Source organism: Mixophyes fleayi, chromosome 5, assembly GCF_038048845.1.
Source record: "Mixophyes fleayi isolate aMixFle1 chromosome 5, aMixFle1.hap1, whole genome shotgun sequence".
NCBI classification, from domain to species: domain Eukaryota; kingdom Metazoa; phylum Chordata; class Amphibia; order Anura; family Limnodynastidae; genus Mixophyes; species Mixophyes fleayi.
Genome location: NC_134406.1, coordinates 95,636,452 through 95,663,035, shown reverse-complemented (window position 1 = coordinate 95,663,035; position 26,584 = coordinate 95,636,452). Strand labels below are relative to the sequence as shown.

The 26,584-nt window shown below is 36.6% G+C and overlaps 1 protein-coding gene across 1 annotated transcript in view; it reads left to right on the top strand.

Annotated features, from left to right (window-relative positions):
- VPS41 (VPS41 subunit of HOPS complex) overlaps positions 1–26,584 on the top strand; it is a 199,865-nt gene that overhangs the window by 127,317 nt on the left and 45,964 nt on the right. Inside the window, exons 14-21 of the mRNA XM_075212579.1 lie at positions 1,464–1,520; positions 1,693–1,754; positions 4,133–4,214; positions 13,191–13,283; positions 18,340–18,467; positions 21,865–22,009; positions 25,293–25,334; positions 25,909–25,959. Coding sequence (XP_075068680.1) covers positions 1,464–1,520; positions 1,693–1,754; positions 4,133–4,214; positions 13,191–13,283; positions 18,340–18,467; positions 21,865–22,009; positions 25,293–25,334; positions 25,909–25,959 — 660 coding nt within the window. The remainder of the gene's footprint in view (positions 1–1,463; positions 1,521–1,692; positions 1,755–4,132; positions 4,215–13,190; positions 13,284–18,339; positions 18,468–21,864; positions 22,010–25,292; positions 25,335–25,908; positions 25,960–26,584) is intronic.

Below are 26,584 nucleotides of genomic sequence, written 5' to 3'. Positions count from 1 at the left end.
AGGATTTTATATTGGATTCTTTGATAAACAGGCAACCAGTGTAGAGACAAACTAGCCGCTGCATGCAAAACAGATTGTAGGGGTTCAACTCTGATTTTGGTAAGACCGGTAAGGAGGGAATTGTAATAGTTGATGTGGGAGATGAGTGCATGAATTAAGGTTTTTACAGTGTCTTGTGTGAGATATGTGCGTATTCTGGAAATGTTCTTTAGATGTATGTAACATGATTTAGATATAGAGTCGATGTGGGGAATAAATGATAGTTGTGAGTCAAGGATTACACCTAGGCAGTGAGCTTGCGGGGTGGGATTATGGTCATGTTATCAATAGAAATGTCAGGCAGGAAACTTCTGTTTTTGGGTGGGAATATTAATAATTCAGTTTTTGAAAGATTGAGTTTGAGTTGGCGAGAAGACATCCCAGATGAAATGGCAGAAAGACAGTCAGTAACACGAGACAACACAGATGGTGAGAGATCAGGAGAGGATAGATAGATTTGTGTATCATCCGCATAGAGATGATACTTTAAATCCAAAGGAGCTTATTAGTTTTCCAAGAGAAGTGGTGTAGATAGGGAATAACAGAGAACCTAGGACTGAGCCTTGTGGTACTCCAACTGATAAAGGAAGCTGAGCAGAGGTGAATTCAGAGAAATTAACACTGAAAGAGCGAATAGGTAGGATGAGAACCAGGATAGGACAGTGCCTTCAAGACTTAGGAATTGTAGCGTTTGTATGAGGAGAGAGTGGTCAACAGTGTCAAATGCAGCAGAGAGATCAGGAGAATTAGAAGAGAGTAATGGCCTTCAGTTTTTGCTGTGACCAAATCATTGACAACCTTTGTCAGCGAAGTCTCTGTGGAGTATTGAGAGCAAAAGCCTGACTGAAGAGAATCCAGTAGGTTGTTTGCTGTAAGAAAGTGTGTGAGGCGAGTGTAGGCAATTCTCTCAAGAAGCTTGGAGGGGCATTGGAGCTGAGAGAGAGTTTGGGTCAGAATTTTGTTTTTCAAAATAGGCGTTATCACTGCATGCTTGAATAGTGATGGATAATACCAGTAGAGAGAGAGAGATTACAGATTGTAGTTAGAGGTGGAATGAGCACAGAAGACAGGGACCTTCCAATTTGTGAGGGTATGGGTTCAAGAGGACAGGAGGTAGAGTTGGAAGATGAGAAGAGAGTACAAGCTTCCTCTTCATTTGTGGGATCAAATGAAGAGAGAGTGTCAGAGGGTGCTACAAGAAATTGAGCTGATTGCTTGTCAAGGATATGATACCATTTCAAGTCTGATCTGTTGTATTCATATCCCCCATTGATTCTAGAAAAAAAAAATAGCCAGTTAACTATGCTTAGTGCTTAGCCGGAAAGTTTGATGTATGTATTTAATAACTAGATACATTTTATTCTCTTTTTTTAAAAAAAAAAAAAATATTTTATGCCATTTTATCTATATTGCCTGCATTATAGGAAGCTCTTATGGCTGCTGAAATTAGTCAGAAGAACATTAAGAGACATGACGTTTTGGTAAGTGTTTTATGGTTATACTTCATTTTAACTACTGTACTATTACTTCCCTACATATTCTGGTATCCTGGGCAAAATAAAACATTTGTAACTTGACTAATTTTATTTATAATTTTGATGTTGTCAAAAAAAAGTTGAATCTTTATTGTATTTATTTGTTTTTACTTTTTAGGATATTGGCTTAGCTTATATAACACATCTGGTGGAAAAGGGAGATTATGACATGGCTGCCAGGTAATTCAGTCACTGTTCCTTTTAAGAAAAGCAGATCTGTGTCTGGAAGTGGTACATCAGAGGCGTCTTGAAGTTCTAATAGATATTTGGTTAATCAGCTAGTCTTAGTACCTATATGTAAATTTTGATGTGTATTAATAGAGATAATTTGCGCTTTGCTTAATACTTGATACCCATTGTAAATATCCTGTTTGTTTTTCACTTGTAAAAGGTGGTAATTATGTTTAGCTGTAACAAGATTATCTATCTGAATCAGTGGTCATACTGCCACTTCTCTATATCCTTCTAGCTTTCCCTCGAACACTGCAGCAATATTTGGAAGATTGGTCAAAATTTAACTCACGAACAGTACAGCGTGGAGCACTTAACTTACCTCTATTCAGCTCTTCACATATGCTTTTGAGACTGGGTTCTCAGTGGTGAATCCTGCTGCTGAACAGAGCAGCATCTGTGTGCACACAACGAAGTCGTACATGGATCTCGTCTCCACTACTACCCGACACTGCAGAGACTACTCTGCACTTGTTAATGTAAATGCATGTCAGGGAGATTTGATTGCACTGCTCTTGCATTCCTATCACTGAATAAGCTGCGTGGAGACAGTCTCTACAAATGTCCTTGTCTATCAGATCGTCTTTACAATTCTCTTATCAGCTCTGCCATGCAGAGTTACTTTTGATTAATGTTCATGCCAGGTGTGTTACATGGTAAAATTGTGACTTATGACACACTAATAATTTCTAGTGTGCCTGCTCCCCCAAGTTCACACTATATATGTTACTTGGAGACAAGCTGATAATTGCTTCATATATAAGAGTTCTTTCTGCTTTGTATAAACTGGTGGATTGACTACCTGTAAAAAACTGCTTTGTTCTCTAAATATCTTGTCAGTGGTCATCAGTCAATCAGTTGTAACATCCAATATGGATTATATCTATTGAATGACACTTTCAGCAAACCAGAGTCACTAACTCAGACTGATACTGTGCCTTTGAGGGACCCTCAGCAAATGGTCTTTCATGTTCTATTACATTGTACCTCTTTTAGATACAATTTACTCACTGACTGATTCAGCACTTAAAAAGACAATGATATTTGCAAAACTGTTACTCTTGCAGCACCATAAGAAAAAAATGTAATTGTGTATAGTTTCTAACATGTCTTAAATGAACTTCTTATATTAATATTTCTATATTATTGTTTTATTAAAGTGTTTAAATTATTTATTGTAACTTACTATCGTGTTAAAAAAAAAAATTTCAAACAATCAAAGTCCCTAAAGCTTCTGGGGGCCTAGGTGGCCCCCAGCTGTTCAGTTGAGTTTTCCCTACCACCACTTCTAATTTTCCACTTCGACCACTGATTTGAACTGTGCAAACTGTATTATGATTGAATTTAATAGTATACATGCTCACAGCACACATTGTGTTATATTTAAGGTTAAGCCACTTGTACTGTACATTATCTGCTAACAGAACCTCTAAGGTTTTTGAGCTGTCACATCACTGCTGTCACTTCAAGGTGCTCGCTTATTTATACTGAGTAAGCACTGTACCCGAGTACATGTGATCCACTAATGCACACTGAATTTGTTGGTTTTTTTTGCACAACTCTGACATGGGTTTTGTGGACTGTTCCTGCACTTCTAAGTGCCACATCAAGTTGAACTAACCACAAAGTTGCTAATGCAATATTAGAGAATTATTATTATGAAGGTTGGTAAATTAATGTCAGGTCCAAATGTTGAGAGCACATGACCTTGTGTGATTCCCCCGCCCCCCCCCCCCCCTCCTCTTGCTGATGTAAACAGAATGTACTTATTAATAGATAAAAGATGTAACCAGATATACTAAAGTCAAGCTCAAATTGTTAGACAGTGCAAGCCACTTAAGAAAAATAAATTGCCTGGCTTCAGGCTAGGCTGCCCTCAGCGTGAAGCTGCCTATCCCACCATTAGCACAGTTTAAGGATCTTGTACTCTACGGGGAGAGAATGAGGCACTCCATGTAAAGGTCACTTGAAAGTGAACATTTATCCCAATGTGTAGGAAGAGCCTTTACTAAAGACCACTCTCACAAACACAACACTTTTCTTAATGTATTTATCAGTCATCGAAATAGGACACATGCTAGTTAAATATATATCCAGGAACAAATTTATTTAATCTTGACAGAGATAGATTTTGCTGCATTTCATCCCATCAAAATGTTTTTTTCTAAAATGTAATTACTGGTATGTGGTTAACATTTTAACCTTCATGCATTCCGTGGGGTAACCCTATATTTTCATGTTTGCTGTAGAAACAGGGAGTTGAATTTATAGATCTCATACAAACTGTCTTTCCAAGTAACAATTCTTTTCATTTTGTTTCCCTTTAGAAAGTGTCAGAAAATACTTGGCAAAAATATGAAACTTTGGGAAGATGAAGTGTATCGGTTTAAGAAAATAGGGCAACTTAAGGTAATGCTCACAAGAAAAGGTTTTCCTGTGGTGATTTGTATTTATTTTAGAGATGTTGCATTATATATGTACACAAAATAATAGTGTAATTGATATAGAGCTTATTTAATAAAATAGTGCAAGTGCAACATTACAGTATAGCCCATGGCAACCAATCACATTAGATTTCATTTTTATGACTAGACTGTAAAATGGTAATATTCGGTTGCTGTTGTACATCATTGCTCTGTACACCATGTGCTTTACTAACCCCATGATTTATTGCACTAATTTAAGAACAATTTACTATTCTCTGTGTTGTGATGCTACAATGCAAGTACAGTAGGTTTGAGACAATGTACACGTTTGAGGGCTTTGATCACTAGTCTACACCTAGGAACACAAAACTACATAATCATTTCAATATCAGATGAACTTCCTAGATAGCAGAGAAAGATATGCAACTGTTTATGCAGCTATTTTCTTAATAGTAATTGCTTAAGAATTGAAAGTAATGGAGACAATTCACATTCTGCTTAAGTTAATCAGTGTTCTATCCACATGTGTTTGATAGTAGAAGCAGTGCTAGGTCTGCAGTCAGTAATACAAAACAGGGTTGGCAAAGCTTACCATAATTGCTTGCTAAGTACTACTTTTCAAAACCTATAATAACATCAGCAAGGGAACAGCAGCTTAAAATGAGAAGCAACTTAATAAGAGGAGACAAAGGAACTGAGAATAGAAAGATGATGGACTAGTCATAATTGCACCACAAATGGGTCATTTATAAACCAGCAAAAAATATCGATATGCATCACAACCTTGTTACACAAATGCACCTGTTCGAGCAGTATGTATACACAGATTTGCTCTCCAGGGCTGCCAAAAGGAATTCAGGCCCCTGTTACAGCAACTTCATGGGGCCCCCCTTATAGTTGAGCATGGTAAAAGTGGGCGTGCTCATACAATTAAGGGCATGGCTGTGCATAATTGGGGGCGTGTCTAGCAGGTGAAAAACAATAGGCCACCCTCATACAGAAAAATGCATTACTCACACATGTCCCCTCTGCCCACATGCTTTGCTCACACATGCCCCCCTCTGCCCACTTGCTTTAATCACACTTACCCCCCCTGCCCACTTGCTTTAATCACACTTGCCCCCTCTCTGCCCAGCACCTATAGTCGCACATGCCCCCTCTCCACCATACCTTCTTCTTACTTTCTTCTCCACTACACAGCACACAGGATTGGAAGATCTTCAGCAGGCCGCCAGCACTGAGTACCATGTGACCACTGCAGTCACATGACCTGTTCATCTGGCGACTGAAGGTACCTGGGGATTTAGCCACTACCGACCCTCCCTAAAGTCGCAAGTGCGCGTGTGCGACACCCGCGAGAAAAAAAAAATAGTACTTTAAAAAAAAAAAAAAAAAGATAGGTCTCCAGAAGGACCGGGCCCAGGTAATATGTACCTGCCCCTCCCCCCTTTCTTGGCGGCCCTGGTGCTCTCCCCCAAACTGCATTTAGCCAGTGGCTCTGTGTGGATGGTTTGTGGTAGGACTGCATGGAAGCACAAGTAAAAATGTCATATCCTGCTGTCCTTTTTGGATTACTCCCTAAATTATTTGCCTTTTTAATAATAAAACAAGGGTGGCGCAGACAGTGAGACGATAGAGAAGGGATTGCCACCAATAAAAAAATCTACCATGTTCCCAATATATAAACCAATATAACACTTTCCAAATAAGTATACCAAATAAGTCACTGAGGCAGGGGATATTGGTACTGTATTTCCTTTTTCCATTGAAAAGTTTATATTACATTGTTGCTTGTGTGCAATTAGATGTGATTCTCTAGATGGGGATAAATGCATCTCATTGAAAGTAAAGGCTACGGTCTGGTCGCTGCACCCTTGAGCACGTATAAAGTTAAAGTATCAGTTAATCTAAAATCTTGTGGGTTGGGGTGGTTTTCTAATCAAATACGTAAGTGAATCCGTGAAACCAAGGTGTGCTCCTTTAAATTAATGAATTGTGTACAAGTGAATAAAATAATTTAAGAGAGTCAAGCTAGGACAATTAAGTCCACTGTGTGTGAAAACAAAGGAAAACAGTCCAGCAGTCTGAAACAAACAATATATAAATCACTGTGGGGGAGATGCAGTTTTCAGTGATGTGCCTGCACTGACTTAACCACGATGTCCGGCTGTGCACATTGCCAGCCATTACGGCTCATTTTTTTTTAGATTGGGATAAGCTCACCTGCCAACATCAAGTCATCTCCTGTAGGGGAGTCCTTAGCCAGTTTACCAACAAGTGTTTCTTGGGGTTTCACATTTAAAGCCTTTCTGAGTCTCCTTTTTCAAAGTATGCAGCAACCTATGTGGGGGAGCGGTCTGACTCCCGGTCTGGCTTCCAAAAATCAAATTAGAATCGGTGAAACCAAGGTGCACTCCTTTAAAGTAATGAAATGTGTACAAGTGAATAAAATCATTTGAGATAGTGCAGCCATGACAATTAGGACCACCGGGGATGTGGAAACAAAAGACAATATAGTACAGCACTTTTCTTTTGTTTTCAAATACATTGTAAAGCGTAGCAAATTATTTAAAAAAATCTAGTAAAAGCATTGTTCTCTGTAATCATTTTATTGTTTCAAATGTAAAAATGTGTTGTTGTTTTTTTAATTTTATTTTTACAAAAAAAAAATAGCAAGAATATTTTTCACCTATTTTTGATGATTCTGAGGCTTGAATCTGTAAGGCCACTGAAGCTGCAAAGAGTAAAAAAAGAGTAGTGGATATGATTTATATATTCTGTTGAATTTTTTTATTATTTGTTTTAGTGCTTAGTAAACTGAAAATAAAGAACTTGAGTTTGTATTTAAGCTTGTGGAGCCATTGCTGAGAGACACTTTGAAAGTTCCTGGCCACTTCAGCCTGGTCTGTAGTCCTAGGAGATGAAATATCAGTTTCTATGAATAACACATTCAACTCATAGCACAGAGCATTTGAAAATGAATAATTCACCTATGGAGATTAAACGTCTTTTGTTTTTTTGTTATTTTTTATTGAAGTCTTAGGCATCAGGGATGTATGCCCCTCTGGGCCTGGTATCTATTTCATTTGCAAGCTGTAGCATGCAGAATACATCTTGGCTGCTCTCTATTAGTCCTTTCTTGTTTTAACCCTTGGTGTTGTTGTTCTGGCAGCTGTGCTTGTCACTTGTTTATAGTTGCTATATCTAGCTGTGTATATAGAATATATTAATATTGAATTTATGCTGCATTATGTCATGAGTCCATAAGACCATTTAAATATGGTCTTTAAATAAAAAATAAAAATCATACAGTGTTGGTGAGGTGTATAAGAGTGAAGTAATCAACTCTCTTGTTTTTTTTTTTTTTTTTTAATACTACAATCACATTTTAAAAGTCACAGATCTCAGAAATCTTAGATATGTTATAGTTCTGAAAATTCTGCCGTTACAGGTATTACATAATGAAATACCAAGATAGCTGAAGCATCAGTACAACTATACAATGTTATATGAAATACTGCTCAAAATCATCCAAGTATATGATTGGAGACATGATTAATAAATCATGTAATAAAATATAAACTTTGGGTGTTTCATAATTAGTTTGGAGTAAAGTTACTGCTGTCTATTGGAAGTATTTTAGCTGCTGTCTCACTGTGTATTTCATTGTACGACTCCTTGAATGAAGCATATGGAAAATAAAAGATGTCAATGGGGGATTAAATATGGAGAATTATTAAAGTAAAAGCATAATCTACAGGAATTGGACACATAGATTCAGTAAAGACCAAAGATATTCTTAATCTGTTACTAATTTACGGAACTCTTTAATGCCATGGGCAGCCAAACTGTACTTTTTATGTAAAATTCGTCTTTACCATTGCTATTTTCCAGTAGTGTTTGGGTAGCCGGCGGGTTGATAACAAATATACAGTCAACTTTGTTGCACAACAAGCTCTTTTATATAAGGTTTTTGAAACATTATGATTTATTAATAGTAATGATTTACTTGACCCCACTCCCTGGGTGTTCCCCGTCTTAATCCTCCCCCTCTCAGCCTGCCATCTTCCCAACTCTGCATAATTTGTTTGGCATTGTAAGAGAGTGACTATCATGTCTGGTTCCGCTTTCTGATTACAGTCTAGAATCCTCTTCCTGTCCCTTAAAATTAGTTGTTCTGAGCAGTTGACACTACGATTTATGTATGAGTCAATAGTGTTTATTGACGAGGGATTCAGGGTACCAGGCATAGTAAACCGCAGGGATGGAACAGGTTCAAAGCTTAGAGAGACAGAAGGCAATGTCTGCCAGGTATAGCAACAGTTAGGCAGATGCAACACACACATAAAGACAGCAGATTTCTAATGAATGCCCTCCGATGATTAGATGGCATTTACCTAAATACTGGGACTTTTTCAATTCTTTCTGAAGATAGCGCTGATCCATGCTCTAAAACATGTCAAGGAAGACTCTAGTACTTGCAACTTGAAGGTATTTCCACCTTTCGGTAGCAATACCTCTTGGTGGTGAATAATACAACTCCTTTCCCAGAGCACTCAAGTAAGACAGCTGCACTATGGGAGTAGTGAGAGACAGGAGGGACTAACTTTGTTCCACAATTACTCTCTACACGCCTATTAATTTATTTTCCACATAATTAGCCATCTTGATGCATATAGGTCCTTTGGTGCTGGTCAGAGTTGCTATATGCATATTGATTCTTATTGGTTTTTGTATTGCCTGTTGTGTTTTTAGATGTCATTTGCTGAACATTAAACTAGTATACCCTTTATTTACTAAATTGGTTTCTACCTTATATTTGTCTTCAGATTAAAGGTATATACATCAAACTATACTCTATATGGTACGATGTATGAGTGCAGCCAAGTTCAGTTTTTTTTATTTCTTGCATTTAAGAGTTGCACAACTTTTTCTGTTACAGCAGCTTCCTTCCATCATTACATAGTACTGTTATTTTAACTACTATATAGTGCCTAAAATATTTTGTGATTCTATTATTTTGTTCTATATAGAGAAAGAGAATGTCACTATAGAAGGTTTTAGGGAAATGTAAAATGTAGAGAAATGAAAGAAATAGCAGATAAAGTTTAACATAGATAAATTTAAGCTTGTGCCATAGTAACAATTATGCTACTTTACACACTAAATGGGTTACAATTTGGGAAATCTGAAATGAAAAAGGATTTAGGAAGTTAGCTGAATAGCAGTACCCAGTGCAAGCTATCTGCTGCAAAGGCTAATTACATCCTGGGATGCATACAGGGTCATAAATCCATAGTTTTACCACTATATACGTTTATATAGTTTTACACCTTGGTAAGTTTACCACTGCATAAGACACTAGGCAGACTGCATCTCGAATATGAGTATTCCTATAGAAGAAGAACATGGGATAACTTGAGTGTTTTCTGAGGTTGACAACGTTAGTAAATTATAAGAGTTACATTATATAAGATTAAAAAGTGTCTATTTGGAAAAAGGCATCTTAGGTGTCCTAATTACTATGTATAAATTTCTCCAAGATAAAGATTTATTTAGTAAGCTTTTCAAACCCAGGACTTTACACCAGACACAAAGCTCCCTTCTCACCTGCAAAGAACATTTCCCATCACCATAGTACAAAATTATTTTACTGTAAGGATAATGAGAATATGGAATGGCAGTGTTGATGGCCTACTCTTGAACTGGCTGTTAAAGTGGATTGAATGCACTTCTTACAATGACTGGAACCTCTAGTTATAAATATTGCATTTATAGGGTGATCGATCCTAGGGCATTCAGTGTTCTCCCCAGAGAATGTTGCCAGACTGGTGGCATTAAGAAGCAGTCGGGTGGGGGCAGTGTAATACTTTGCAATGAAAATGTTGGAGGTTATTGCCCACACCTGCCAGGACTGGTTAGACTGGTGGTCAGTTGTCTAATACACACTGCTATCTGTAGTGCTCACCTGTTCTATTAGGAGAAACAATGGTTTATTCCAGCGGTTCCCAAAATGTGCGCTGCAGCTCCCAGGGGTGCTGCGGCACTGTCACAAGGGTGCCTTTGCAGGAGGAGAAAAACAAAACTTACCAATCCGGCGGCGCCCAGGACCCACCCAGCTTCCACCTCGCTTCTCACTGAATGTCGGGCGTGACGTCATCACGACCAACATTCAGTGACAAGCGGCAGGAGAGAGGATGCTGGGTCCCAGGCACCATCGAATTGGTAAGACCGAAGAAATAGAAGAAAGAAGGTCAAGTATGGTAAGTAAAGAAGCGGAGGGGAATGGTCATAAGAAACAGCAATGGAGGGGCAAAAGAATGAAGGAGGGGTCGGATGCGGAGGGGGGCACGGAGGGGTCGGATGCGGAGGGGGTCACGGAGGGGTCGGATGCGGAGGGGGTCACGGAGTGGTCGGATGCGGAGGGGGTCACGGAGGGGGTCACGGAGTGGTCGGATGCGGAGGGGGTCACGGAGTGGTCGGATGCGGAGGGGGTCACGGAGTGGTCGGATGCGGAGGGTGTCACGGAGTGGTCGGATGCGGAGGGGGTCACGCAGTGGTCGGATGCAGAGGGGGGCACGCCTTGAGTTAGTTGTAAATTATTCTTCGACAGAAATATAATTTAAAAACAATATTCTTTTCCCTTGGATTTATGTGTATTATTTTTGCATACAACTAAATAAGTATTTCTGTCCTGACCTAAATACTTATTACGTTTTTTTGACCCAACTACTTATTAAACTGGAATGCTCTGTAATTATTTTGGAGGGGTGCCTTGAAAAAATTATGGAGACTCTAAGGGTGCCGCGAACAGCAAAAGTTTGGGAACCACTGGTTTATTCTATTATAATAGAACTCTGTTAGAATGTCAATCAGAGTTAATAACAATTATGGTCATTCCTAAATATATGTAATTGGAGTGTGTAAACCGAGGACTGTCAAATAGGGAAGTATAAAATGAAAAAGGATATAAAGGTGAGGGATATTTTTTACTTGCGTGAGGAACACTTTTAAAGCTGTCAAACATCTAGGGCACGAACAGTATTCACCAACAGCTAGGCAACATTCCTTCATTTTCTGGATAGATGGTATAAATACATATATTCTTATAATTACGTAGTGAAAACCTTTCTTTGCAGAAATCAATATCCTATCAATTGTAATGTCCTGAAATATGTGTTCGCTGTGGTGTAGGAAAGCTGTAAGCATTAAATAAGTAAATCAATTTAATAATAATCTTCATTGGTAATCTTGCAGTATAGGCATAGTCTCAATAGTCTACAAAACAAAAACATGATGCATATGCCCTTACTTTATGGTATGTACAAATACTCAACAGTAAATTTAACAAATTGAATTTTGCTTTTATTTATTGTAAATAATTCATTGTCTAAGGTATATGCAGGCAAAGCATATATTAGTTACATTTTTTAACAATAAGTATCACATGTAAAGTATTATTCTCAAGTATTCGCAGTATTGATTCAAACTTGTATTTCTTCTTGTATGCCACTAGGTGTCTCTTCTAGTCTTTTTTCATTGAGACATTCTTTTGTATTGTTTTATTCAAAGTAGTGCTTGTCAACCCCTTGAAATTGTCTTTTTGTCAATTTTGAATATTTCAGTTATTGTCTACTATAACAAACATACCCAACTAAATCTTGAGTGTAAAGTCATGCCTATGTAGTATCTTGTACGCATTTGTTTGCATGCCATTATAAATGAATAGGTGTAAAATAACAAATAATAAAGGTGTGTAAAAATAAAGTAACATAAGGAATAAACCCCTTTTATCAAAAGTATAGATTATTTCACAGTAACAGCATATGTGTATGTACAGGTTCTTCAATATCTACACTCTGTATGTTGACTTGCGCTGTGTTCACTGGAAGGTGGCCAAATGTTGAGTTTGCTCACGATAGCTAGCGTTGCTGCAATACCTATTGTAGTTTTAAGAATGCTAGACAGAACATTAATTAATATTCTTACATTTATTGGTCCTGTGTCTTTCGGCTGCCGCAGTAATGCACCGCATAAAATATACCGCTCAAAGTACATGTCTTTAGCCTATTTTCTAAGGAGTTTTTCTAACACAATCTCTACAGGATGATTTGTTAACCCAGAACGGATTAAGATTATTTATTATCCGTTATTTATATAGTGCTTACATATTACGTAGCGCATTACAGAGACGGTTTAATGACTCCCATTAGTCCATGCCTCAGTGAAAGTTACAACATAAATTTCCTAACACACACACGCACGTTGTTTTGGTTAGAAGCCAATAACCTACCAGTATGTTTTTAGAGTGATAGAAGATGAAATGTAATTTGGATGTCTGAGATGATGCCGGATCACAACTTGAGTGTATCTATGTAATGTGTTCACTAAATAAAGGCAATCCATGTACATCTATAGATTTTACTAACCAAAGTACTCATTTTGCTCTGTAATTGATACCTTGTATTAAATCATGTTAAACTTAGATGGAGGTCCGTGCAGTTTTGTTCCATTTTCTATCAGGTAAAGAATAAAAAGCTGGGTACCTGATTGCAATGGAACACATCTGCACACTCCTGTGTCCAAGTGTTATATACCATGTAGACCTGATTGTTGCATTTACTGCTAAGGAGGTTTAGTCTGTAACAAATCTCTTTAAAAAAAACTACATATAGAAGAGTAGCCTTAAATTTAATCTAAAAAATGATCATATTTAGTGATACTGTGTTTTACACACAATTTTAAATAAAGTGATTATAATACACTATTTTCAGGTTTTGTAGAAAATAAGCATATAGGCTAACTAGAGTGCCAAAATGTTTAAAATATTGATATAAGAATATCATACAATATGCAATAAACCGCCTATTATATTTTTAAACTGTGCAGTATATGCCATGACTGTATCACATGTCTCCTACAGATTGAGTTAAATGTTACATATTTCTGTTTGTCATAGGCAATCAGCAAGTATCTGCCAAGAGGAGATTTGCGGCTTAGACCAGCAATTTACGAAATGATCTTGGATGAGTTTTTGAAAACGGATTATGAGGTACTGTTACAACTAGTTTTTCAACTTTTCATTAAATATTCACCATTCTCATCGCTATTGACAATAAAACAGTAACCAGTAGCCACACAGTAATGTGTTTTATATTAAACGTGCAATTTGAGAAACAAAACTTTGAAGGAAGTGTGTTCTCTTCCGTACACAATAAAACTTTTCCACTATACTTGTGGCATTTATTTGCTTTTATTAATTTCTTAATAAATCAATTCTACTTTCTCAAGTGCCTAAAAGACTGCAGCTAAATAAGCGGAAAATGATTATTAATTTCTTGCTTAGCGTATAAGACAATTGCTTTGGGAATTCTGCAAGACTTGGGTACTATGATAGTAACACTTTCTGAGAAGAGAGGTGCACTGCTGTAATTTGTACATAGGTCAGCAGAAAAACTGTTACCATTCCCTACACACAAGTTATACTGATACAACTCATATCTATAGCTGACGAGATTACATTTTTTTAATAAAGGACACATGAAGAGTTCCAAGGAGCACTGGACCTTTCAATTTACATATGTCCATCTAATCCACCTGTGTAATTGATTACCTGTTTATTTGTAATATAGATTACCTGTTTATTTGTAATATAGATCTATGTTTGAGAAACATGTTAACATTTTTCTGTAATAATTTGTGCTTCCACTTCCACTGAAATTATGTTTGGTACTCCTGGGTAAGTGTGTTCAGGCTCACATTTAAATTCCCTCACGTCCATTTACATTTTCCAAATCTTCTCCACTCACCAAAGGCAAAACAGCATTTCCACTGCATTTCATCCCTGCCACGAAAGGGCCAGCTGACATCAGGTCAGTGATTCTCTCGTTAACACAGCTGGGAGCGTTGACGAGGACAAGGCTGGAGATCACTCTGTCATGCTGATTGAGTTAGAATAACAGACTGGAAGCTTTAAAAGCAGGGTGGCGCATGAAATCATTGTTCTTCCTCTCTTAACCATGGTTATCTGCAAGAAAACATGTGCAGTCATCATTGCTTTGCACAAAAAGAGCTTCACAGACTATTGCTGCTAGTAAGAGTGCACCTAAATCAACCATTTATCCAGATCATCAAGAACTTCAAGGAGAGCGGTTCAATAGTTGTGAAGAATGCTTCAGGCTGCCCAAGAACGTCCAGCAAGCGCCAGGACTGTCTCCTAAAGTTGATTCAGCTGCGGGATTGGGGCACCACCATTGTAGAGCTTTCCCAGGAATGGCAGCAGGCAGGTGTGAGTGCATCTGCACGCACAGTGAGGCGAAGACTTTTGGAGAATGTACTGGTTTCCAGAAGGCCAGCAAAGAAGCCACTTCTCTCCAGGTAAAACATCAGGGACAGACTGATATTCTGCAAAACATTCAGGGATCGGACTGCTGATGACTGGGGTAAAGTCATTTTCTCTGATGAATCCCCTTTCAGATTGTTTGGGCATCTGCAAAAAAGCTTGTCTGGAGAAGGACAAGTTAGTGCTACCATCAGTCCTGTGTCATGCCAACAGTAAACCATCCTGAGACCATTTATGTGTGGGGTTGCTTCTCAGCCAAGGGAGTGGGCTCACTCACAATTTTGCCTAAGAACACAGCCATGAATAATGAATGGTACCAAAACATCCTCCAACAGCAACTTCTCCCAACCATCCAAGAACAGTTTGGCGACGAACAATGCCTTTTCCAGCATGATGGAGCACCTTGCCATAAGGCAAAAGTGCTAAGTGGCTCAGGGATCAAAACATCGAAAGTTTGGGACCATGGCCAGGAAACTCCCCAGACCTTAATCCAATTGAGAACTTGTCAATCCTCAAGAGGTGGTTGGAAAAAGAAAAACCCACAAATTCTGACAAACTCCAAGCATTGATTAGGCAAGAATGAGCTGTCATGAGTCAGTATGTGGCCCAGAAGTTGATTGACAGCATGACAGGGCGAATTGCAGAGGTCTTCAAAAAGAAGGCTCAACACTGCAAATATTGACTCTTTGCATAAACTTAATGTAATTGTCAATAAAAGCCTTAGAGACTTATGAAATGCTTGTAATTTTACTACAGTATACCATAGCAACATCTGACAAAAAGGTCTAAAAACACTTGAGCAGCAAAGTTTGTGAAAACCAATACTTATGTCATTTTCAAAACTTTTTGCCGTGACTGTAGAGGCTCCGGCCCAGCTTTGAGCCCATGCTTATTTTCCATCTGCTTCATTGAGCACCAGTATAGTGCTGGGGCTAACTATGGATTTTACAAAGGTAAAACTGCACAGTTTTATTTATTTTTTAATCTATAACAGAGTTTTCCCATTCATTCCAATGGGTTTTTAAACACAATATGACATCTGTTGGTTGAAAAAAAGTTTATTTGAAGCTTCTTGATGCGTTAAATTAATGAAGTGTGACACAGCAGATGTCCATTTAATACTTGCTACATTTCTATTTTCAGAATTTTCATTTTTGGTTCTGTGATGTTTGTGTTCCCTTTTATTCACTATAGTACTGTAAATATTTTGTTGCCATATAATGAAATTGTTCTATAGAGGCCAGCAACAGACAGAATATATTGATTAGTCCTAAACAACTCCTCCCAACAGATGGAATATAATGTTTAGTCCTAAACCCTTCTTCCCATCAGACCGAATATAATGTTTAGTCCTCAATTGCTCCTCCCGACTAGCAGAATGTAGCATACCCATGTCTAGGTTGCCCATGGTTTGGGAGATATCCCTGCCAGAGTCCGTAAAGGAGGATCCTTCAGGCATGGCAGCCTGGAGAATATTGGATAAAACTGTTGTATGCGTCTGTTACAGGTTTCTGCTAGAGATATGGAACAGACGCATTGTATCCCCATGGTTCAACTAGTTGTGGGGAGGGAAGTTAGGATTAAAAATGATCATCTACTTGTAGTTTCTCTTGGGAATGTATGTTGAATAATAAAGAGGAAATAGAAATGAGGTTATTTGTAAATGAATATATTCTTATATTAAAAGGTAAACCTGGCCTTGGTTGAGAGAAGGATATCAGAGGCATGCATCCATCTCTGTCCTTAAGTGACACTAACACAAGCACAGCAAGCCCCATCATTCAGCACTCCTATATTCATTGCAGTGTGATTTTCGGTGTCTCTGTCTAGAGATAATAAAGTGACTTAGATCAAAAGTATAGAACTCAAACAAGGCTTATGTGCTACCGTTTGCCCAATCTGCTCTTCATTCTAAAATAATAAGATTTCCTTGCAAGTTTCACATTGGAAGTTTTTCTCTTTATATACATTTTGTTCTTCAACAGTATAACTCTGTAGGAGGTGTAGTTATTAAAGTGTCACTTATTTCCAAGTGGATCAAAAATACATTGGTGTTCACATCCAACGGCACCTTTGCCAATTGACAGCACATCTATGATTTATGTTTTAATTTCTTAACCTACAGTGATTTTAGGTGTCATTCAGACAGGTGACTTTCTTCTTTGTTATATTGTTTTTTGTTACATTGTTCTTATTCTTGCAAATATTATGCTGCAATTTGTGATTTCTATGTCAAAAAGTTACTAGAAGAGAAACAAGTTTAAATAACATAATTGCACTTTGAAAATGTTAGACCTGCCTAAGGGGAATTTGGCATGCCCCAGTGGGAGCCACGCACTCCCTGTTTCGATTCCCAAACTTACAATGTTAGGAGGTATGCATTGGATCAAAATACACGAATAAACACTTGCATGCTTATACACACTATTATTTTAAAAAGAAAACACACACACTTGCCAAACCTATAGAAAAGCACACAGAATTGTATGCGCATACAATATAAAACACAGGATTGCATACAAACACAGTCATAAGTTATTGATGTTTTGCTCTTTTAACTCTTTAAATAACAATTTCACATTGATCAATGACCATGTCCATTTTGCTAGCCATTAAAAAATACCCTGAAAAATATATAATCCTCAACCCTCAGAATATGTGTGTGTGTGTGTGTGTGTGTGTGTGTGTGTGTGTGTGTGTGTGTAGATATAGATGTATATTCCCATCCAGACAAGACTGGAAACCAGCACTCCGTTTAAAAATAAACCTTATTATTACTTTTAAAGTTCAAAATGAAGCTGTTCCATTATACCATCCATAGCAGCAAGTCAAAAAAGACATAAGTAGCATAATTATCTCACAAAATACTCATCTTGTGCTGGCACTGATGCAAGAAAGATCATAATCGTGTTAAAACAAAAAATCAACTTTAACATAAATGTATTGTTTTATTTAAAGAGCATATAACAGACATTGTGTAAATGCATGTCCTTTGTATCCTCATAATAACTGAATACATTTTGTGGTATATATCGGAACATTTTAATTGTAAAATCAATAATGCATATTTGTCAATTTTCCTTTTAGGATACAAATAAAATAAACAAACCACTATAAACTTATCTTAGATACACAAAGTAATATGGAAGTTATTGTCTGTGCAATCATCACTAGGCCAAAATGCAAAAATTGGCCTTGTCATTTAGGAATAGAATTAGCCCTGTCATAACATCTCTATATCTGAATCATACAGAAAAAATAATAATTTAGGTATACTTTCTGGGTGCACCTTTCAGTATGTCTGTTTTATTTACTCTGATATTAAGGAAGCGTGACACAGTAATTTTAGTTCTTTCTATCAGCTCACATAAGTTTGGGAAATGTCAGTTTGGTGATATCTTAGGTTCCACATAACTCATAGGCCTACATGCAAAATGCAAATGTTTATAATTTCATTGTTGAGCTTCAAGAATTATACTCTCTGACACTTGATCTGTTATTGTACATGAAATAAAACTTTTTTTTTTTACCACTTCTGAAATCGTAGTAAATGTGAACATATATCCCAGGATCACAACTCTTTATAACTAGGACTTTAGGGTGATAAGTCCATTCAAACATCTGATACCAATGAATGAGTTTTACATTGCTTTTATATCGCAAATTCTCTGATCGAAAAAGTTATGCTAAGTTGGATGTTACCTAGCACCAGAATCCAACCAGCAACATGTTATAAAAATAGAGTATTTCTTTTTCATTTTGATAGGGATTTTCAACACTAATAAGAGAATGGCCTGGAGACCTGTACAATAACAAAACTATAGTTCAAGCTTTAAAGACGCACCTAAGCCTAGACCCAAACAACCGAACACTTCTGAAGGCTCTGGCTGAATTGTGAGTTAATTCTTCATATATACCATAACGTCTTACTTGTTCTGTATAAAATAATGTTTTATTACATGTGAAGTCTTTGTTCAGCTGAGACTTAGGAGGTCTTTACCTTTTCATGTTTATTTCTTATTGTTTCCTGTTCTTGCTTTTTTTTATTTGCCCACTTTTTTTCATTGTTAGCCAGTGAAATGTTGTAAATCAATCATCTATGTATGTTTTTATTCCTGTCTATCACACCAAGTGATAGGGCAAATATATGAGTAGTATAATAAATGTGCATAGACTGTCACCCGCACTTTGTAATGACCAACACGAAAAAAAAAAAAAAAAAGATAGAAACTTAAATCATGAAGCTAATTTACCTGATGACTAAAAACCTGTTGCCATTTAAAAATATATATTTTTACTAAAAATAAAGATTCAGCAATGTGTTGACTTTTTTCTCTCCTCTGGATGCTGGGCATTGATGATCGCAGTCAGTGCTGTGCTTTTAGACTTATTAAAGTTGATTGTTTCATAATAATGTATACAGCAAGTCTATAAGTATTACATTCACATCAGCTAATTTGCATCTTTTCCAGGAAGCTTTTTTCATTACATTTTTATCTATTCAAGTGTATAAAATCAATGTTTTTATCTCATTTTGAAAGACAATTCTGTGATGAATCAGGCAAGGCTGATACAGAATGTCTTCAGCATAATTCCTACCTTTAAGGCAAGCAGATCACGGTTTTTAGAAGAGATTACATGTTAAAGTGCACAGACCAGTTTCCCCACTTCTAATAGTTAGTTGTTCCACACTGGTAGCACCTATTTGCATTATTGTATAGTATCAAGAAACTTTTTTTCTTATCTGCTTTCATGTTGTTTGTTGCACTTGAGCAATAACGCTATCTCAGGTGCATTGCCATGTGTTTCTGTTCTCCAGGAAGACCTCCAAAGCATGCTCACGTTAGCCCTTATTTAGAGTTGAATGCATATTTCATGTAAAATGCACATTTTTGTACCGCGCATGTGCACCAAAAAAGGCATATGCGGAAGTACGTGTTAAAACTTTTGTGTATCCCTGATTTGTCTCCTTCCACCTATAGGAGCAAATGGGGAAGGGAAGTATGCAAGCTAAGGAGAGTCCAGTAAGGGCATGTTCACATAATTATAGTGTAAAATAACAAGTCAAATATAAAAAAATAAAGTGTTTAATAAAGGCTTGATTGTAATTCCCATTTTAGCAGCATTATCTCAGCATTCCCTTATAATGCAGCAGTATCCTAATGTCACAATCTAGTACAGATTCCTTATAAACAATATAGCAACCTAGTACAGATTATAGTATCACCTCTGCTGTCCCAATACATATGACTGCTGCCAGTAAATGCGTTCACTATTATGCATAGCATTACAGCACTGTTTCCAGTATAAATCACTGCTCCATACAATGATATTGCTCCTAGCTACAAACACCACCACTATTCCTGATATAACTATGCACCATATGCAACTCCATTATTCTTGAATAAACACGCATACTGTGTATTGTCTCACTCAGTGTATGGATGTGCATGCGCATACCTTGTGCAGGTACTTTCACCTGCAACATACTGCACAGGTGCCTGGCCACCTGTGTATGCGCATGCGCTACCTGGCACTATCCTATGGAGCCCTGCCCCTGTGATGATATAGTGGGGTGAGGAGGGGTAATGGAGAGGACAGAGCAGTGTGCTCCTTTATATAAAACAGTAAAAAATTAAAAATATCATAGCAAAAAAACGAGTTATTTAAATAAATCCCATTTTCAACAATTTATTATTCACCTAATTAAAATGGGATTCTCTTCTTTCTTCCTTGTAAAAAAAAAAAAAACACAAAAAAAAAAACAACACATGAATATTGGACTGCTCCTTGTGGACAAATGACTGGCCAAGAGGTCTGTCCCCAACCAGGGCCTGATTAAGGGTTCCAGCTGCCCCAGGCTAACACACCGGTTGCCGCCCCCCACCCCTCCTTTCCCAACCAATAACTTATATATATATATATATATATATATATATATTATACACACACACACACACACACACACACACACACACACACACACACACACACACTGGTCAAAGTGGAAGCTTAGAATAGTTTTACAATTAAAGCAGCAGAAGTTGCGGGATGTCATACATACCACAGTCTACCAACCCACTTCCACCACTGTGTGTATTTATTTATGTGTGTGTATATGTGTGTGTGTGTGTATATGTGTGTATATATATATTACACAAAAACAGACATATAATCCTCTGCACTCACCATGTACAGACTGGGGTGCAAGAGGGGGTTGCCCACATTGTATAGACAAGAAAACAGGGATACTCTGCACTCTCCAAACACATTAATGCTGTACCAAGTACTGTTCTATATTAAAAACAGGGAATGTTAGTTCCACATATTGCAATATATGTTAAGCTGACTAACTCATGCCAAAGTCTTCCCATTCTGGTCAGTCCTAACATGATCAAATGATATGCTATTTTATCTGGGCTTAAGGCTTACCTGCACACAGCTTTTAAAGGCTAGTCTTTCCCAAGCACTAGCAGTCATGGGGAGACCTGGGACTCACCTGACACAAGATGGAATTAATGTAAAGAATGGGGTGCAAGAGTCATGGGACTTACATTGTATAAACAAAAACAGACATAAATCCTCTGCACTCGCCATGTACAGACTGGGGTGCAAGAGGGGGTTGCCCACATTGTATAGACAAGAAAACACATAATTAATGCTGTACCAAATACTGTTCTATAACAGCAACCCCCTCTAGTCTAACTTTAACTTACCTCGGGCTGGGAGCTGCCGAACTGTGATCTCCTCTTCTGTTCGCTCCGGCGTTGATTCTTCTTTCACTACCGGCGCGGTCTGTCTGCTTAGTTTGGTCTTGTGAGATGTTAACATCTCACGTGACCACACTAAACAGCGTGCCGCGCCCGCACTGCCGGCAGCTGACTGCTTCTGATTAGTTGGCTGATCAGGCCCTGTCCCCAACTAACCAATCCAGAGGGCCTCCACTCTGGTTTAGTAGCAACTAGTCCCTACATGTGGTTTTAATAACCTTGAGGTTCGTATTATAAATATATTATATATTTAAAGTTTATAAACAAAAAAAAGAACAACATTTAATGGATCAGGAATAATACAAGAAAAAGTAAAAGAAAAAAAGGAAATTGGTAATACATCCACTATTTGATTCTACATAGAAAAGTGAACATGTGTTATAACAATCTGTTATTTTTTAGTCAGTAAATATCAATTTCAAGATTTTGAAGGGGAGGTGGAAAGTTTAAACTCTTAACGTACTAGAAATCCTGTCTGCTAAGATATAGCATATCATCATGTTTCCTTATTTATTTTGCAGGCACACATATGATCAATCTTACAGTCAAGCTCTTGAAATTTATTTAACACTTCGGCACAAGGAGGTTTTTGATCTGATACACAAACATGACTTGTTCAGCTCAATCAAAGACAAAATTGTTTTGCTCATGGACTTCGATACAGAGGTATGGTCGCTTGTCCCACTTAAGTTGAACTTAAGATACCCAGTGTGTGTGTGTGTCTGTCTGGCTGTCTATCCCCAAACAATTGAGTGCAGAAGTGAAAAGAAGTCCTGTCCTTTTTTCACTCCAATATGAATATATCCAGTGTAAAGCTAGGTAGAAACTACAGGTTTTTTATCCGACTATCATACCAGTCACAGGATAAACGACTGTTAGGTTTGATATCACATTAGTATGTACGCTCCAACGATCATGTTTTATCGCACCAAAGCTCGTTGTATCGTTTGATTTTAGAACTGGACTAAAAATCACTATGAACAATGGAACGATGTCTGGCAAATTCTGCAGTGTGTTTGCACTTACAACCAACAGTGTAGTCAGATCTATATGGTGTGCAGAGTCACAATCTTTTCAGCAGATGGTTATGACCAATGTAAATTGTGTAAAACGTGTGTAGACATGAATGTTATGCTGATCGGGACTTTCAGTCAATGGTAAAATCGTTAACTATATCCCATCAGAATATTTTTTGTAGTGTGGAACCAGCTTAAGCTGGATTTAGTAGTAGCTGCCATTAGATCCATGATACACTGAGAACTAATGTTTCTAAGTCTTTTTGTAAAGTAGTAAAATTTAATATCCCTATATAAATAGTATAAGCACAGGTGAAAATGTTTACCTGTTTTTCCCTAATCAATTCAGTTTAAAAAAAATTATTTCATATTCCATCTAAAGCAATACAATAGATAACACAAACGAAAGTTAAACAATATAAATTTCTCTACTCTATTTTTAAAAACAACTTGGGTAAAAAAATTCCTGCCATGGGGTAATTATCATGACTTAAACAATGCCAAACTTTTAACCTTTAGAATGCCAGTAAAGTAAGGGAGGCTAAAGCAGGAGTTACATGGCTGACAATATCAATCTACTTACCAGTGGTAAAAGTGGTCCGGAACTGCAAATGGATAGGCTTTCTACGCTCTCGTTTAAATCATAATTTAAAAATTAAACTTTGGGGATTGATGGAATATCTGAGGTAGGTTGGGTATTTTAAACTTGCTTTCCAATTTCTTTTTATGCTTGCCTCAGTACATCCAGGCATAAACAACAATATTTCAGGCACAAAAAGGACATTTTATGAGTGATGTATAGAAAAATAAAAGTAGTAAATATGAAAGATATATAGAAGAAATAGTAAGTATATAAATTTCACAACAATATGTGGAAAATATAATAATAAAAACAAAAAATGGTTGGTGCAGTTGTTATTCTAGAGACTGCTCAATGTCTCTAGAATAACACATGCACATATTAAAAAACAAACAAAAATAAAACCTATAAACAGAGCTATTTACAAACCTAACAATAATTAGTGAAACACAGATGGCAGAAAAATGTAGCATATCATAAAACAATACATTTATTAGAGAAAAATAACAATCATCACAACATAAAACCTACATATAAAATAGGAATATGAAGTAAATCTATTATTAAAAAAGGGAAGGTGGAGAAAACGGTCATCCTTAGCTTTTTGTTTTTTAACAGGATTCTCTATTTCATATCTGAATTTCTGTGGTTACAAAATGTTTGTTGCAAAAATATCTGCTGTCCTAATATGGAACTATGATCTGAAACTAAGAAGAAATGGCAAACTTTGAGATTTTTATATCTCTCTTTCCTATTAACAGACTTCTTATTGTTTTGAGATAGAGAATCCTGCTATAAGAAAAATCTAACAGCGACTGTTTTCTAAACTGTCCAATTTTTAGTTGTAGATTTCCCTAGTATTCCTATGTTATAGGTAGGTTTTATGTTTTTTGATGATGGTTATTCTAAATATTGTTAGGTTTGTTTAGAGCGCTGTTTAAAGTTTTTTCATATGTTTAGTACCTCCAGGTACCACATATGCATGACGTATACAAACCTGCTAAATGACTGCTTTACCCTGACACTACTTCGTATACTGATTATTCCTGGAAACAGTGGTCCAAGTGGGGGTGTAGAACGTGGTATGCCATACCACCACTTCTTTTAATGCCTTTATTGTAAAACTATATCAAATTCCATCACTTACATTCACGTTACGTTTATCATACTGCCACTTCTAAATTTCCACTTCAACCACTGCCTATGAACATAACATTCTAGTGTATTTTCACATTTTCAAGACTGTATAAAGTTTGCACCTCTATGACAAGGCCATTTTTATGGTTTGGAGCTGCATTCGTTTCACCAATAATTACTTTCTAATCTCTTATTCTAACCTTGAAAATGTAATATAATTGTTTTTCTGGATCTAGAAGTATTTCTTTTGTAACATATTTAAATATATAGCTTTTTTCTTTTGTGCCGACATCTAGGAATAACCAGACAAAATCTTTTGTATGGTTATTTTACATATACAGAGTAATCCCAGAATTTTACTGTAGAATGGTCCTAGTGAGTACAGGCATTTGTGTTAATTTCATCAATTTGTGAGGGATATGTTTTATTTCTTTTACATTAATGTTTCACTATTTAAACTTTTTTAAAAACCAGGAGAGACCTTTAGGAATTATTAGTGTCTCCAGTAGGTCTCCTCTATTATGATTTCTAATAAATCCAATCAGTGGTCAAAGTGGGTGTATAGAGTGATATCTCATTCCGCCCTTCTCCTACTGCCTTCATTGTAAAACTATCAAATTCCATTCACTAGCAGTAAAAATTTAGGGCCCAGGAACTGATCCACCCAATTTCAAAAATATCAGTCTGCTTTATGGCACGTATTACCTTTCTAAACGTCAATCCATGGAAGGGGTTATAGACATCTCATATCTCTTACCTAGTACAACATAACGATAAGGGACATATAATGAAAATGATGTTTAGTGTTCAGGAGTGGTACTATACAGTTATCCATCCATACATACAGAATAAGAATATCCAGTGTAAATATCCTGGATATGGTAGTGTATTATTATCTACTTTGTTATTTTACCCTCATCAATACCATCTACTTTTAATTTCTTTCGCCATCTCCTATTTTTTTCTTTACTGACCCTTCCTGTCACTTTGCTTCACTACTTTGTTTTCTATTTTTTTTCAGTTCCATTCTAATTTTTTCTGTTACAGCCATAGTTTTATTTAGATCATTGATGTACTAACGACTTTAAAGATATCTACTCATCCTGTTGTTAAATCACTTTTTCTTCTCCTTTGTGATTTCTTACCAATTATGAATATGGCTCCTTGTCATTGTTATGGTTAGTTTTTTATGTACAGTGTTTTTGTTTTTTTTTAGAAAGCTGTTGATATGCTTTTGGATAATGAAAACAAAATCTCTGTAAGTATATGCTATATATTGTTTTATTTTCATTTCTTCTGTGTATATTTTGTTTTATTTGTTTCCATAACATTTTAAATGTTTAGCAGAATTTTTTTGACTGCCCCAAAATGTTTTGATTGTCTATTTCACTACTCTTGCGACATGAAATGTTGACATTCCTGCTGTAACAGAACATTAGTGGTTTATCAGTTAATGTCAGATTTGCTAATGGGGCCTCGATAAGACACTTATTATTATTATTATGCCTTGGTGCCTACTCAAGTCCTATAACTATCCCAGTACAATCTGCAGCAGAGATTTACTGCAATTCTGCCATGCTCAGATTTTGCACTACTAGTGGACAATCCGCTATTGCTTGGCGGCCATATTATGTCCAACACCACCACTTCATTCTGCTCCAGATTAGCTTCTTATACACCTGTAGTAATCATGTTACTGTATCTGAATATATGGCTTGTTGTTCTGAATATAGACTAATTCTTTACCACAGAGATCGACTGTCATTATATACCAATAAATATTCTGTATACAACCTTTTTATTTACTCTTTTTTTATTTGAATCATTTGTAGATTGATAAAGTTATAGAAGAGTTAAAAGAAAGACCAGAATTGCAACACGTGGTAAGTCTGTTCACTTAAAGGATCCCTTGGTAGTAACAATGATTTAAAACCGTAAAACGATGAGATACCGAGTAATGAAATTGCTTAATCTGAGTTTCTATAATAATTTGTGTGTTTGTGTTTTATTTTGTATCACAACAATATCGAAAGCACAATAGTAATAGTATATTATAGCTACTAACAGTAGAAAATGTGTAAAATGTTTGTTTGTGTTTTTTTTGAGGCATTTTTTAAAGGAAAGTTAAATATGAACAACATCTATGCTTTAGACATTTTCATTGGCAAGCATAACCTCATTTTACAAGCCTCCTATTAAACAGGCCCATCTCTATTTGCTGAAATTAGTAAGCAGGCTAGATCAAGGCTGCCTAACTTGAAGCCACCGGGCCACATATATTCCAAGATATAATTTATTTATTTTTAACATATTTATGTGATCATCAAATACTGTTAAAAATAAATAATAATAATAATTATAATATTATATAAGAATAATATCTAAGAATATATTTGGCCCAGTGGCTTCAAGTTGGACAGCCCTGATCTAGCCTGCTTACTAATAAAAAAACAAATTAATGGAGTTTCGCCCTTGTAACCTGGTGAATACCACAAATAATTGCTATAT